General features: G+C 43.6%; 1 protein-coding gene across 3 annotated transcripts in view; it reads right to left on the bottom strand.

Moving 5' to 3' along the window:
• LOC127647776 (uncharacterized) overlaps positions 1–16783 on the bottom strand; it is a 417720-nt gene that overhangs the window by 9664 nt on the left and 391273 nt on the right. Inside the window, exons 7-13 of one of the 3 annotated variants that reach the window (XM_052132240.1) lie at positions 13690–13776; positions 13485–13577; positions 13255–13329; positions 6216–6329; positions 2083–2217; positions 1809–1892; positions 1351–1449 (exon numbers count right to left, since the gene is read on the bottom strand). In XM_052132240.1, coding sequence (XP_051988200.1) covers positions 1351–1449; positions 1809–1892; positions 2083–2217; positions 6216–6329; positions 13255–13329; positions 13485–13577; positions 13690–13776 — 687 coding nt within the window. The remainder of the gene's footprint in view (positions 1–1350; positions 1450–1808; positions 1893–2082; positions 2218–6215; positions 6330–13254; positions 13330–13484; positions 13578–13689; positions 13777–16783) is intronic. The other 2 variants (XM_052132239.1, XM_052132238.1) reach the window with 2 other exon arrangements.

The raw sequence follows: 16783 nt of genomic DNA on the forward strand, positions 1-16783 counted from the left end.
TTACCGGCATTTAAATTTGCATATTAGCTAAATATTTAGTTTCACACGAAACATTTAGATTTAACATTTAGATTTAACATTTAGATTTAACATTTAGATTTAACATTTATATTTATATTTATATTTAACATTTAAATTTAACATTTATATTTATATTTATATTTAACATTTATATTTAACATTTAGATTTAACATTTAGATTTAACATTTAGATTTAACATTTAGATTTAACATTTAGATTTATATTTAATATTTAGATATAACATTTAGATTTATATTTAACATTTAGATATAACATTTATATTTATATTTATATTTAACATTTATATTTATATTTAGCATTTATATTTATATTTAACATTTATATTTAACATTTAACATTTAAGTGTAGCATTTAATATTTAGATTTAACTATTTAAAATATCTCTATGTTAACAAATATTGTTGTAAATGTGCTAAAAAGTGACCGTCAAAAATTCATACCAGATTTTTAAACATTGTTTGAAGCTAAATGTGACAAAATGTTGCTGTTATTTTCAGCGTGAGCCACTTTACAAACGGCACCCCATAGCGCATGTGCACAAATCCCTCTCTGAGACTCGAGTCACATAAAAGATTCAGCGATCTATCACTAGTACTCACAGCCAAGAGTGTCCGGAAGTTTATCTTTTATAAATCCAGATTTGTGTGTGGAAAATTACGTACTCACAAATGTGTCATTGAAATGTGCGTACACAATTTACCAAGCACAATACTGAATTTATAAAAAAATCAACTTAGCGTAAATATGTTTATCAGATCAGGGGGTGTTCAGACGAGTGGTCGTGCCGCCGGACAGGCTCCTCGGACCCCCGGACGGATGAAATGAGTCGCCAGTGGAGAACTGCACTCATCGCAGCCGACGGGCTGGAGACCGCCTTCCCCTCTCACCTGCCGCGGGCCTGGGAAGACACCGCCGCCCCTCACACTGTGGACCCAAGAGGCCCAGCTCATGCCCGGGGCCCTGGGCCATCCCACAGACACTACCCCACCCTTCACAGAGCCCCGTCTCACCGCGAGGATGCCAGATTCCCCCTTTATTACGAACCTATTTCCCATATACTTTATTTATAAAAGGGGGCACTTTATTTTCCCCTTTTATGGACATTTTACCTTTATTATTATTTCCAATAAATGCCTCTCCGAAACTTGTCAACACACCCACTGTGTCTGTCTCTTGCTCATCCCGAAACAATATCATGATCATATACTAAAAATGTACAATGTATTATGATTATATTCTCATATTATCTGTGTGACACATTGTATTATGAATATATTCTCATATTATCTGTGTAATAATGATCATACCTGTTTCAGTTTCCAGTGTCATGATGAGAAAACCCATCATCACTGCATTCATCACAAACATTAATATTAACTGCACTGTTCTGAGGACCGAAAGTGAAACTGAAAGAGATGAAAGTGTGAGAAAGTTTTCCTTCATTAAACTCTTCATACTAACAGAAATTAAGCTGATCACGGTTTAAAAGTGAATTTAAGACAATGATGATCAGATAACAGAGAAAACATCTCACAACTGACCCCAGATCAGATCAAGACTGAGATCAGTGAAGAACTGGAGATTAATTTCTCTTAAAAACTATTTACTCTTATTCACACGGTCAACCATAAAAGATGACGAGTGCCATAAATTCATGATGACTGATAATGACAGAATAATGTTTAATAGTTCATAACAATGATCATTTACTGAGTTATTGATGCAGTTTTAACAGATATCGGATCAGAAATCATTAAATACTTACAGCCGAGCCTGTAGTAGCATCTATAAAACATTGTTTCATTTGTCATTATTAGCATCACTGGTAAAAGCACAACGATGATGAGTCCTAAAAGCAGGAGAGTCATCACATTAATGAAGATAACTGACAACAACAGATTCACAGTATTTCATTATGAGTGTTTTAATGTGGCACTAGGAGCAATGAACGTTACAAATATGTTTTATCTATGTTTGGTATTAATGTGAAGAACAGAGCAAATGCAAATGAATCCAGATCAATAATAAATGTGACTCACCTGCTCTGCCTGATCCAAACATGTAGAACAGAAGAATGAATTGTAATATTGGCAGAATCTCAAAGATCAGATCAACCACAACATCAAATATGTCAAATATCCGTCCACGTTTCTGTCCAATCTTTGCAACTAAAACTATATGGGAAATATTGACAATATTTAGGATCCAAATGTTTGATTCAGTTTTCAGTTATTGTAATAACAGTTTATAATAATAATTGAATGTGTTAATAAACAAGAGCAGATGAATTCAGATGAATAAATCATGTCTGTGATGTTTATTATAACATATATTACATGAGCGTCACTTCTTTAAAGTTTTGGGGTTTGACGAAACTGATGGAAATCAATACATTTATGCACAGATCATGGAGTGGTGGTGGTGTAGTGGTCTAAGCACATAACTGGTAATCTGGTAATAAGATGGACACTGGTTCGAGCCCCACAGCCACCACCATTGTGTCCTTGAGCAAGGCACTTTACTCCAGGTTACTCCAGGGGGATTGTCCCTGTAATAAGTCCCTGTAATAAGGGCTCTGTAAATCGCTTTGCCAAATGCATAAATGTAAATGTAAATTTCAAATAATATTTTACCTTTTTACTGTGATTTATTAATTCTGCTTTTACTATTTTTGCTTTTCTCCTGTTATTCCTTTTTATTTATTACCTTTCTAATCTGATTTATTTATTTATTACTATTTTAATTATTATTCTTAACTTGCACTTTGGTTCAACGCCTGAAAATTGTAAATGTGCTTAAAAAATAAACTTATAATAATAATAATAAACGTACAATTATATTAAATAAATCAGGGAAGACAAAGAAGATTTTTTCTCTGTAAACTTTATAAATGACTCCATTTTCTGTTGTCCCGACTCTTATTGCTGGTGTCTCTACACAACAAGATCTTGTCCCGACTCTTATCGCTGGTGTCTCTACACAACAAGATCTTGTCCCGACTCTTATCGCTGGTGTCTCTACACAACAAGATCTTGTCCCGACTCTTATCGCTGGTGTCTCTACACAACAAGATCTTGTCCCGACTCTTATCGCTGGTGTCTCTACACAACAAGATCTTGTCCCGACTCTTATCGCTGCTGTCTCTACACAACAAGATCTTGTCCCGACTCTTATCGCTGGTGTCTCTACTCAACAAGATCTTGTCCCGACTCTTATCGCTGGTGTCTCTACACAACAAGATCTTGTCCCGACTCTTATCGCTGGTGTCTCTACACAACAAGATCTTGTCCCGACTCTTATCGCTGGTGTCTCTACACAACAAGATCTTGTCCCGACTCTTATCGCTGGTGTCTCTACACAACAAGATCTTGTCCCGACTCTTATCGCTGGTGTCTCTACACAACAAGATCTTGTCCCGACTCTTATCGCTGGTGTCATTACACAACAAGATCTTGTCCCGACTCTTATCGCTGGTGTCTCTACACAACAAGATCTTGTCCCGACTCTTATGGCTGGTGTCTCTACACAACAAGATCTTGTCCCGACTCTTATGGCTGGTGTCTCTTCACAACAAGATCTTGTCCCGACTCTTATCGCTGGTGTCTCTACACAACAAGATCTTGTCCCGACTCTTATCGCTGGTGTCGCTACACAACTAGATCTTGTCCCGACTCTTATCGCTGGTGTCTCTACACAACAAGATCTTGTCCCGACTCTTATCGCTGGTGTCTCTACACAACAAGATCTTGTCCTGACTCTTATCGCTGGTGTCTCTACTCAACAAGATCTTGTCCCGACTCTTATCGCTGGTGTCTCTACTCAACAAGATCTTGTCCCGACTCTTATCGCTGGTGTCTCTACACAACAAGATCTTGTCCCGACTCTTATCGCTGGTGTCTCTACACAACAAGATCTTGTCCCGACTCTTATCGCTGGTGTCTCTACACAACAAGATCTTGTCCCGACTCTAATCGCTGGTGTCTCTACACATCAAGATCTTGTCCCGACTCTTATCGCTGGTGTCTCTACACAACAAGATCTTGTCCCGACTCTTATCGCTGGTGTCTCTACACAACAAGATCTTGTCCCGACTCTTATCGCTGGTGTCTCTACACAACAAGATCTTGTCCCGACTCTTATCGCTGGTGTCATTACACAACAAGATCTTGTCCCGACTCTTATCGCTGGTTTCTCTACACAACAAGATCTTGTCCCGACTCTTATGGCTGGTGTCTCTACACAACAAGATCTTGTCCCGACTCTTATGGCTGGTGTCTCTTCACAATAAGATCTTGTCCCGACTCTTATCGCTGGTGTCGCTACACAACAAGATCTTGTCCCGACTCTTATCGCTGGTGTCTCTACACAACTAGATCTTGTCCCGACTCTTATCGCTGGTGTCTCTACACAACAAGATCTTGTCCCGACTCTTATCGCTGGTGTCTCTACACAACTAGATCTTGTCCCGACTCTTATCGCTGGTGTCTCTACACAACAAGATCTTGTCCCGACTCTTATCGCTGGTGTCTCTACACAACAAGATCTTGTCCCGACTCTTATCGCTGGTGTCTCTACACAACAAGATCTTGTCTCGACTCTTATCGCTGGTGTCTCTACTCAACAAGATCTTGTCCCGACTCTAATCGCTGGTGTCTCTACACAACAAGATCTTATCCCGACTCTTATCGCTGGTGTCTCTACTCAACAAGATCTTGTCCCGACTCTTATCGCTGGTGTCTCTACACAACAAGATCTTGTCCCGACTCTTATCGCTGGTGTCTCTACACAACAAGATCTTGTCCCGACTCTTATCGCTGGTGTCTCTACACAACAAGATCTTGTCCCGACTCTTATCGCTGGTGTCTCTACACAACAAGATCTTGTCCGGACTCTTATCGCTGGTGTCTCTACACAACAAGATCTTGTCCCGACTCTAATCGCTGGTGTCTCTACACATCAAGATCTTGACTCTTTTTCAGCACAGACTGCTGTAAGCGACTACAACATGTGCCAGATTGTGTATGAAGACTTTGCTGTGGTAAGAATAAGATCTATAACCTGTCAAACATCATTCATGCTTATTTTTATAATCTTGTCAATTGAATATGTTGAGTTTAGTTCATGTGCGTGTTTAATGATGTTGATTACACGCGTGTTGTTGACATGTTCAATGATTCTTCTGAAGGCCGCACTTCCAGTGTTGACCGCTCCATTAAATATAATATGAGTGATGCAGTTTTACTGTTTAAAATATTAAATACACAAATAAACTAAAATTAAATAAACTGAATCTGTCTCTGAAAAAACTCCAGCAGTGATTCATTTAATGTTGTTTATAAACACAATTTACCCTCATTATAAATAATGTTCTTAACCGTTCTTTTATTTCGTTATAACCGGTAATCTTCTGGAAAGCCTCGAAACACTGAAACCGGAACGAAAAAATAAAGTTTTTGCTCCGATTGAAAAATTATAAAAGTTTCACAATATCATCATAGTTCAAATAAACTATGGCGGCGGTTGGGAAGAACAGTTATAAACACTGACATTGAAGTGTTTTATGTTCAGAAATTGTAAATTAAACGTCCGGATTTGACTTTCCGTACATTTCCAAAAGATGCTGAACTTTGCACGAGAAGGGTTCAGGAAATTAAACGCAATAACTTTATTATTAAATGAAGAAATATTTTTATCTCTGGACATTTTCAATATAAGGAACATTTTATTTTAAATAAACTCAAAATTTTAAGGCATCAGGTTACTTACTTTTTTAAGTTAATCAAAATATTATTTTTTGCTCATTTCGTTTAGTGCTCTTAAAATATGACCCTCATTCCTGATGACCAATTCAAGACAATATATATGTAATATAATATAATATAATATAATATATAATTCATGACCTCTGACTGTGACTCAGCCTAACATCTCCTCTTGTCTTCCACGTAAGACAGAAAGTCACACGGGTTTGAACCAACACAAGAGTGAGTAAATGATGACAGACTTTTAACATGTCATCTGAATTTTCATCTCTTTAATTGATAAATTATTGTTGATGTTCCTGTGTCTGAATCAAACACTGCTGATCTACAGAAACACGGTTTAATATCATTTTCTCAACATGTCACTGGTACATGATGATGTATGAACAGAATAATACAGAAATACTTACTGTAAATGATTTTACAGAGGCAGTACAGAAACATTATCCCAAAGAAGACTGATATTACGACTCTCTCAATCTCTGCATAATTCAGAAGTTTTCCAAAGGAAGATTTTAAAAGAGCTGAAAGAAAGATGCAGATAAAACTACAGTATATATAAATATAAATACAGAAGCATTAAAACACACTTTTCATTTAAGATGTTTTTATGACTGTCTCTAGTAATCTGTGCTTTAGTGTTTCAGATCACTGTCTGCTCCTGACATTGACCCTGTGACCTTTGACCTGCTTTTATTACACCGGACATCATGATACAACACTGAGATGTTATTTAGGGGTTGTTTGGGTGTTTATATTCATGGACGTAACATGATGTTTTCAGAGTGAGATGTAATGCTGATGTTTTGATCAGATTGATGACAGATGAGTGGATGTATTTTATAAGAGTGAAAATAAACACAGTTGAACACATGAACATTAATGTAAATCCTGAATGAACTGCAGCACGACACATGAAATAAATATTCTGGGTTAAAGCTGAAGTTAAGCTCAATGAAGCATGATGTTACTCCAAAACATTAAATGGACCGTTTCACCTTTTCTTTAAAAATATGCAAAACTGGAGTTAATGAGGCTCTTACAATAGAAGTGAATGTGGCCAAAGTTTGGATTTAAAAGAACATGTGACACTTATAATTTAATAAAAGCACAATTGTTCTGATGAAACACATTTTTATTTGAGCTTTATAGATGTTTAAATGATCGTTTTCATGGTCGCTTTAAAGGGGTCATATAATGGTACATGCACTTTTTCAAGTTGATTGTACTGAAATGTGTGTTGGCTGTGCCTGTACACAACCATCCTATTATGATAAAAATCCATCCAGTGTTTTTGTTTTAATCTCCTTATATATTTTCCCCTGCCTCAAATCGAGCCGTTCGACCGTGTGACATCACACGGTCGGACGCCCCTCCCAGGATTGTTGATTGCCAGCAGTGTTTCAACACAGACCCGCCCTCACTCGTGAGGGAGCTGTCAATCATAGTCCGTCATCATTGTTGATACACTGGAGCAGAATGGCGCCTAAGCGATTGTGGTGTTCTGTTCTTCGGTGTAATAACGAACACAGCAGTCATTTTGATGTTCCTAAATCTGAACCGCTGAAGACGCAGTGGCTGAGTTTTGTTTACGATGGGAATATTCCCCACGAGCAACGTCAATGCGTTCATGTTTGCGCGAATCATTTTTCACCAGACTGCTTTATAAACGAGGGTCAGTATAAAGCTGGTTTTGCTAAGAAGCTGCTGTTGAAAAAAGATTCGGTACCAAATATTTATATTCCCTCTGCACCTCCAGAAGAAGTAAGTGTAACGTTTTATTAACCTTTATATTAATCTTTGCAAATCGCTTGCACGCTTCACAATGAATGTGGCTAATGTTTACACTCAGGGTACATTACGGCATGTTTTCCATAACGTTACGACGTTCTCAATATAATTCATAATCCCACGTTTATAATGAACAACGCGTTATGGTTATTGTGTTATTAAAAACTGTGTACGCAGGTGTTACAGGCCCAGAACGGAGGGGCGGGGTGACCAAAGCTCATTATCATTTAAAGTCATATGCACTGAAACGGCGTGCTGAAAACAGCTGTTTTTGAGCAGGTAAAATTAGTGTTTTCTTAAAATACTAATGAGAATTCCCCTTCTGTCGCTCTCTCCACGTTGTGTCGGAGAAGCGACACTAGGGGTCTCTCTTGAGCGCCGATATTCACCTCTGATCTTATTGAAAAGGGCCAATGGGAGTTGGCAGTCAGTATTTGCATACCCCGCCCCCAGACATACGGGTATCTAAGCGGGGCAAATACGGGAGTTCATTCAGAAAATTTCTTCGGAGCCGATGGTCTGTCTGCAGTTTGCTGCGAGTTACACACCACTATAAACGTTCCTGTTTCCTCTGACGATCTGCATGCTGTTGGATCTTGATGGCGCACAACAGCGGCTTTCTCCTTCACATTGCACGGCGTGCATTGTTGCCCCTGAGCGCTTCGACAGGGCAGACACACACACTATTAAAAAGAGTAATTTCTCTAAAAGAGCAAACACAGCGGCGTTGAACGTCCTTTTAAGGACGCGTCTTTTTCAAGATGCCTTTCCGCCCCTGTGTCGTTCCTGGATGCGGTAGAGTGCTTTCCGCTTCAGACGGCCACAGGCGCTGTCGCGTGTGTTTGGGCAGCGATCACACCGAGGCGGCGTTTGTGGATGGTTCATGTTCTCACTGCGAGAACATGACCATGACCACGGTGCGGTCGCGGTTTGCTTTCAACAGAAAGCAAGCCACCCCAGCTGCACCCCGCATTGCTCCTTCTTCCCACGGGATTGAGGACGGTGCGGTTGGCGCTGGGGGCGATTTGGGGGCGGCAGCGGGTGCAGTTTCGCCGGGTAACCCCCCGCGAACCTCCCGTTCCCCGACACGCTCGATGGTTTCCGTCTACGCTCGCGGGCGATAGCAGCTCGCCTCACGGCCTGGCTGTCTATCCTCCTGAGTCCGAAGCAGATGAGCTCGCCGCTGCATCGGAGAGTGCGGCGCCTGATGCCGAGGACTCCCTGGACTGCCGCCTCGGGCCAGCAGGCCCAGGCTGAGGCCGATGCTCAGATGTCCGACATGCTTTCCGGGCCACCATGAGCGTGGGGTTGGATTGGAACCCTCCATCCTCCCCACAGCCTTCACGGTTGGATGATTGGTTCCTGGGGCGGCGCCGCTCGCGGCCTCGCGATCCCCCGGTTCCTTTCTTCCCGGAGGTGCATGATGAGCTGACGCCTACGTGGAGAGCCCCGCCTCCGCTCGTCTAGGTGCCACCCGCTCCACTCTCACCACCCTCGACGGCGGAGAGCGCCACGGATACGGGCGATTCCCCAGGTCGATAGGGCAGTTGCGCACCATCTATGCCCCGGTAGCCCTACAGCCTGGCGGGGCCGCCCGTACTCCCATCCAAGCCCTGTAGGACAACATCCGCGCCGACGCGAAGGCCTACAGTGCGGCTGGACGCGCTGCCTCCGCCCTGCATGCGATGGCCCTCCTGCAAGTCCACCAGGCCAAAGCACTCAACATGCACGGGGGTGGACCTGATCCTGATGTGCTGCAGGAACTGCGCTCAGCGACCGACCTCGCCCTGAGAGCGACGAAGGCCACAGCGCAGGCACTCGGACAGGCGATGGCCACCCTAGTGGTCCAGGAACGCCATCTTTGGCTCAATCTGGTCGAGATGCGTGAGGCTGATAAGAACCGCTTCCTGGACGCACCTGTCTCCCAGATTGGCCTTTTCGGCGACACCGTCGAGGACTTCGCCCAACAGTTCTCTGCGGTGGAGAAGCAGACGGAGGCCATCTCTCACATGATGCCCCGCCGCAGACCTGCCGCTATGGGCCCTGCCCCGTCTGCCCGCCGAGGGCGTCCCCCTGCGAAGAAACCAGCTCCTGCTCCGCCTCAACCCGGGCCCAGCTCTCAGCCCCAGCGTCGAGCACCCCGCAGGCGGCGCACGCCCCCTGTCTCACGAACCCCTCCAGGACCCGGAAGGCTCCCAAGCGTTCCTGAGACAGCCGACCCAGAGCCGAAGATGTTAGCTCCGGAGGTGGTAAGACCACTCCGTCCCCCGGTGGACCCCTCTCATTAACAGAGCTATTTCCTTTGCCTCTGGGTCACCTGGCCCGCAAATGCCGTTCTCACGGCAATCTGCTTTCAGATCACAACAGTCCCGGTACACCGGACGCGGCGATCCTGCCTTCCGCCTGCCCACGACTGTCCCCCGGCCGGCCGGTTCAGACGAGTCCAGAGGACGCCAGCATCAGACCTCCTCCTCAGTCACGAACCCGCCCCCTGCCGGGTGCGCGGAGCAAGGTAAGTGCTTTGAGTCTATTCTCAGCACCTCAGCCTCGGGCCGCAACGAAGCCGCCCGACGCTGCATTACCTGTTCCGCCCCGCTGCGAGGCCCCGCCGGGTACGTCCAAAATACTCGTCCCTTTGGTGCCCCTAGCGCAGAGCTGGGAAACGTGGCTTTCGCTTCCCAACGCATCACGCTGGCTGCACCAGACCATTCGACTCGGTTACGCAATTCAGTTTGCCCGGCTCCCGCCCCCCTTCAGGGGCGTCAGCTTTTCCGCAGTACACGGCGAGCATGCCAGTTCCCTGCGCACGGAAATCGCGACCCTCTTAACCAAGGGCGCGGTAGAGCCCATCCCTCCAACCGAAATGAGGAAGGGTTTCTACAGCCCTTACTTCATTGTACCCAAGAAAGGCGGCGGCTTACGACCAATCCTGGACTTGCGAGTTTTCAATCGGGCCTTGTTAAAACTCCCGTTCAAAATGCTCACGCAGAAAAATATTCTGGCTGGCGTTCAGCATCTAGATTGGTTCGCAGCGGTAGACCTGAAGGACGCGTACTTCCACGTCTCAATTCTGCCACGACACCGACCCTTCCTACGGTTCGCGTTCGACGGCCAGGCGTTTCAGTACAAAGTCCTCCCCTTCGGCCTGTCTCTGTCCCCTCGTGTCTTCACGAAAGTCGCAGAGGCGGCCCTTGCCCCGCTACGAGTAGCCGGCATGCGCATTCTCAACTACCTAAAGTGGCGCTCGTTCGCAGATTGGTGTTCTTCCCGAACTGAAGACCCGCAGAGGTGCGCTATCAAGTCTGTGCTCCTATTCCTACAGGAGAGGCTGGACAGGAGGCTGTCCCCGCCCACCCTCAAGGTGTATGTTGCCGCCATTGCCGCCCACCACGATCCTGTAGACGGCAAGTCTTTGGGCAAGCACGACCTGATCCTCAGGTTCCTGAAAGGCGCCCGGAGGTTAAATCCCTCCCGGCCAGGCCTAGTTCCCTCCTGGGATCTCTCGGTAGTCTTGGCAGGACTCCAGAGACCCCCCTTCGAGCCGCTTGAATCAATTGGACTCAGGGCCCTCTCTTAAGACGGCCCTGCTGATCGCGCCACCTCTATCAAGAGGGTCGGGACCTGCAAGCATTCTCTGTCAGCGACACTTGCCTGGAGTTCGGTCCGCAGATACGCCTGTGATCCTAAGACCGCGACCGGGCTGTGTGCCCAAGGTTCCTACCACACCATTCCGAGATCAGGTAGTGAACCTGCAAGCGCTGCCCCGGAGGAGGCAGACCCAGCCCTTCCGTTGCTGTGTCCAGTGCGCACCCTGCGATTTACCTGGACCGCACACAGAGCACCAGACGCTCTGAGCAGCTCTTTGTCTGCTTTGGGGACGGCAGAAAGGGAATGCCGTCTCCAAACAGAGGCTCGCCCACTGGGTTGTCGATGCCATCACACTGGCTTATCACACCCAGGCCGTGCCCCTAACCTTACGGGTCCGAGCTCACTCAACAAGGGGTGTTGCGTCCTCGTGGGCACTGGCCAAGGGCACCTCCCTAGCAGACATCTGTAGAGCCGCGGGTTGGGCAACACCCAACACCTTCGCGAGGTTTTACAACCTCCGCGTTGAGTCGGTTGCATCTCGTGTTTTCTCAGGTCCGAGCCCGTAGAACTCGGTAACACATAGACCGACTGGCCGGGTGGATCGCTATGCTCAGCGCCCTTTTCCTGACGCCAAGGTTAAGTAGTGCGCCCTTTTCCCAGGGCGCCCCACTCCGAGTCGGGACCCTGGTCGATTCCTCCCCAGCCCTCCGGGTCCGCGGTTCAGCGGAGGAACTCGCCGACCCAAGCCACTGCGGGTATCCTGATGGCTACCCTGTACTGGTATAGGTGCTCCACAGGTAAAATAGAAGGCCTCCTGCGCGGACGCCCCCTGTGTGTATTTCCACGGTTCTGTCCCCTTACGAGCGGACCCCCGTGTCTCCCTTAGGCAGCTACAGCTGCCCCGGTCGCCGTGCTGTAGCAACTCCCCCCTTCAAGGCTGGGATCTACCACCGCACCATACGAGCCCTAAGACGGCCGTGTGACGTGTCTACCACTTTTCCTCCCCAAGAAAAAGGGCAGGTGTGGTCTCCGCAGGGTCTGGGTAAGACCCCCTTCCCTATATGCGTGTAAGGGCCCCGGCCGTGATTGCTCTATGCGAGAAACATAGAGAGAAAAGAGGCCCAGCCAGGCTGGCCCGTTCCCATGTTGGCAAACATCGCCTTGTTCCCCTCCCAGGGTAACTAGAAGGATCCCGATGTTCGTATGGGGCATTGGGGAAGGGTACGTGCAGCCGGGTACAGACGATGCATGGCACTGGATGAATCCCTGCCCGCCTCTGTATCGGCAGTTCACGTACACGGTTCAGCACATGGCAAGATTGGAATGGGTCCCCTAGTGTCGCTTCTCCGACACAACGTGGAGAGAGCGACAGAAGGGGAACGTTTGGTTACGTATGTAAGATCAGAGGTGAATATCGGCGCTCAAGAGAGACCCCTAGTGTCGCTTCTCCGACACAACGTGTCGTTCCCTCCCTCTTGGAACGGAGGTTACATACGTAACCAAACGTTTTTAATAAAAGTATATTACAAAGTTTTCATTTAGACCCTAAAGATTCATATTAACTTGTACAAAAATGGCATTATATGACCCCTTTAAGGTTTACGGTGTTGCATTGCCATGGCAACAAAGTTGCACATTTGGACTTTACTGAAAAAGCATTTTTAAGTGTTTTTATTTACACACATATTACATTAACATGAACATTGTTTACATCTTGTGGCTATAATTTTGAGTATTTTAACATTTATGGATTTGTCCCATTTACTTCCATTGTAAATGCCTCAGTGTTACCCACAATTCTGTGTTCTTTAAGAAAAGGAGGGACAAATATAAATGAATTTTTATGGTAATCAACATTTTCCAAAACTGCTGTTGATTGAGTTTAACTAGAATTGAACCTGGAATATTCCTTTAAAGTATTTGTGTAATATTATTGTTTTATAATGTAGAATATCATGAATATTAAATCACTTCAGTTCTGACAGTCACAATTGTTTGTTTTTTACTGACTGTTAAAGTGAATTGTTTTATGTTCATGATAATTATTGTTGTTGTGTTTGGATTGTTTACCTGAATAAATAACAGCTGAGAGAAAAACATATTCTGCAACGCAACTGTGATACAAAATCAGTGTTTTAATGTGACCTGTAAAACAGAAAATATAATATCACAGAAAACACTGAAACACTGAAAATATAATTGAGATTACTGACACAGAGATCATGTGATGTCTGCACATCCTGATATTATGATTCATCTCCTGATCTCTGATAAACAATAATCAGAAATAAATAATTTACCTGTGAAGTCTTGAACATCTGGAGCGGCCCAGAGCAACATTAGAGGTCTCACAATATAAAGAGCACAACAACAAACTGTCTCGTTCACAGATCCTGAAACAAACACATTTGACTGAATATAAATGTTTAAACATAGAAAAATAAAACATCTGGCATGAAAACAAAACTCACACATTTAATAATGAAGATGAATTTAAAGACTCACCTTCAGAAACACCCCAGAACACAAAAGCACAAAACATGATGATATTTGGACAAAAGGCCAGAAACACGTGAAGACGGAGGACTGAATCTAGAGTTAAAAATAAACACAATAAAAAACAGAGAAAAATACAAAACAAATGATAATATAAATATAATATAATTTATTTAAAAGAAGAAAATGACTTTGAATTACATCATTAAAACAATATTTTCCTCTATTTTGATTATCAGTAGACAAGCTGTCACAGCAGATGTTCAAATCCAGATGCATCACGGGTATTTTACACTAGCAAAGCTGATGTTTAGTCACAAGTGTTTTCCTCAGACACCGTGTATGAGAAACGTTGTGACTAAATCCCAAAGTAATCTTCAGTTATACGTGAACACTGAGCGTCTGCAGTTCCTGAAACCTTAAACTCAACTGTACAAACCTCTTAAGATGAAACATGTGCTTGTATATTTATATTTATATTTACTCCATTTCAAACTTCTCAAAAGATTCATAAAGTCAAACACACAGATACTCTCTCACAACACTCATGTGAGATTTATTAAAATGCTGTAATCTACAGAACAGTATTCGGTTCATTTTCAATCTCGCATCATCATTCCTGAATAAACAGGTTGGTTTTGTGTTTACAGTCGAGCCTCGTTTTAAGAAAAGTGTCTTTGCTATTGAGAAGAACTATAAGTTTGGATTGAAAGAAACGTCAACTGTAAATCACAGATCTTCATCTCTCTTCAGTGTTTTCATCTGTTGTGTGTGTGTGTGTGTGTGTGTGTGTGTGTGTGTGTGTGTGTGTGTGTGTGTGTGTGTGTGTGTGTGTGTGTGTGTGTGTGTGTGTGTGTTTAACTCTGTTCAGATTCATTGATCCTGTCAGACTTGTTAGTTAGATATCATTGATATTTATATATAAAACATGATTTCTGCTGTGATTTGGATCTGCCTGATTAAGACTTTAATATATATAAATATATCCCATAATTATTCACATAATTATTCTCTCTTTCTCTAAGAGACACATCTAGAAAATGACACGTTCAACTAACACAGATCTCATCAGACACAAATCTTTTCACTAAAACTCATAAATAAACATTATTATTATTATTATTATTATTATTTCTTGTAATCTACATTGTCAAAGTGGGATAAATGAGTTACTTTGTACTGTTGCATGACACATGTAAGTTTTCATAGTTCAATCTTAAATAAATAAATTAAAACAATGTGAAGATTGATATGATCAGATGACAATAATTTATTGATCTAGTCTGTTCTGTAGGATCTATAATCACAAAAGTATTTATTAATACTATTAATTTTATTGATATTGTGCATAGTTATTTAGGAGACAGCATAAGCTAATTATTGACAGCTTTCCCAAATCATAAGTCTGCTATGCTATTGCATATTGATAATGTAAACAACCTTGTGTATTCGTTTACAGTAGCAGTTAAAATGTTAATGTAGTGCTAGTCATTTGTCCTGCATTAGTTATTGATTAGTTAATAGTAGGGCTGTCGAGTTAACGCGTTAATAACACGCGATTAATTACACAAAAAATAACGGGTTAAAAAAATTCATGCATTTTAATCGCATGCTTTTACTCCAGAGGGCAGTAAGTGAAATTTCAGCAGTGTGAGCAACACACAGTTTATACAGTGAAGAAAACACACATATGTGTTACTAAGGGTTCAAATGCGAACTAGGGGATCTCAAGATGTGTTTAAAGATTGAGTATTAAACTAGATTTAACTTGACACAGTGACCTAAACATTTTATTTTTATGACGCAACACACCCGAGACAAGCATGTCTGACGTAGGTCGTATGGTAGGGTGAGCATCGGGACAGTCCCGAAATTGGAAGCTTTGTCCTGCGTCCCACAAGTCATAAGCAGTGTCCCGCATTTCAATTTTGTCTGTATAATTTTTTATCTTTATTATTATTTTTTCGGCATCATTTTATTTCATCGTCCTTTAATTACAAAATCACTATAAAAAAGTTAATAAGAAAACACTGAACATGCGCAGCGCAGCCTTTTTTTCTTGCCAGAGCGGGAAAACACTGGAAAAAAAACTGCAACGGAAAAATGGAACACAAGGAACTGAGCATCTGTGGACCTCATCAAAACTGAACTCCTGGTGAAAGTGAACTCCTGGTGAAAGTGAACTCCTGGTGAAAGTGAACACCTGGTGAAAGTGAACACCTGGTGAAAGTGAACACCTGGTGAAAGTGAACTCCTGGTGAAAGTGAACACCTGGTGAAAGTGAACACCTGGTGAAAGTGAACTCCTGGTGAAAGTGAACTCCTGGTGAAAGTGAACACCTGGTGAAAGTGAACACCTGGTGAAAGTGAACACCTGGTGAAAGTGAACTCCTGGTGAAAGTGAACACCTGGTGAAAGTGAACTCCTGGTGAAAGTGAACACCTGGTGAAAGTGAACTCCTGGTGAAAGTGAACTCCTGGTGAAAGTGAACTCCTGGTGAAAGTGAACACCTGGTGAAAGTGAACTCCTGGTGAAAGTGAACACCTGGTGAAAGTGAACTCCTGGTGAAAGCGAACTCCTGGTGAAAGCGAACTCCTGGTGAAAGCGAACACCTGGTGAAAGCGAACTCCTGGTGAAAGCGAACTCCTGGTGAAAGCGAACTCCTGGTGAAAGCGAACACCTGGTGAAAGCGAACTCCTGGTGAAAGCGAACACCTGGTGAAAGTGAACACCTGGTGAAAGTGAACACCTGGTTAAAGTGAACACCTGGTGAAAGTGAACACCTGGTGAAAGTGAACACCTGGTGAAAGTGAACACCTGGTGAAAGTGAACACCTGGTGAAAGGGAACTCCTGGTTAAAGTGAACACCTGGTGAAAGTGAACACCTGGTGAAAGCGAACTCCTGGTGAAAGTGAACACCTGGTGAAAGGGAACTCCTGGTTAAAGTGAACACCTGGTGAAAGTGAACACCTGGTGAAAGTGAACTCCTGGTGAAAGTGAACACCTGGTGAAAGTGAACACCTGGTGAAAGTGAACACCTGGTGAAACTGAACTCCTGGTGAAAGTGAACTCCTGGTGAAAGTGAACACCTGGTGAAAGTGAACT

Source organism: Xyrauchen texanus, chromosome 8, assembly GCF_025860055.1.
Source record: "Xyrauchen texanus isolate HMW12.3.18 chromosome 8, RBS_HiC_50CHRs, whole genome shotgun sequence".
NCBI classification, from domain to species: Eukaryota; Metazoa; Chordata; class Actinopteri; order Cypriniformes; family Catostomidae; genus Xyrauchen; species Xyrauchen texanus.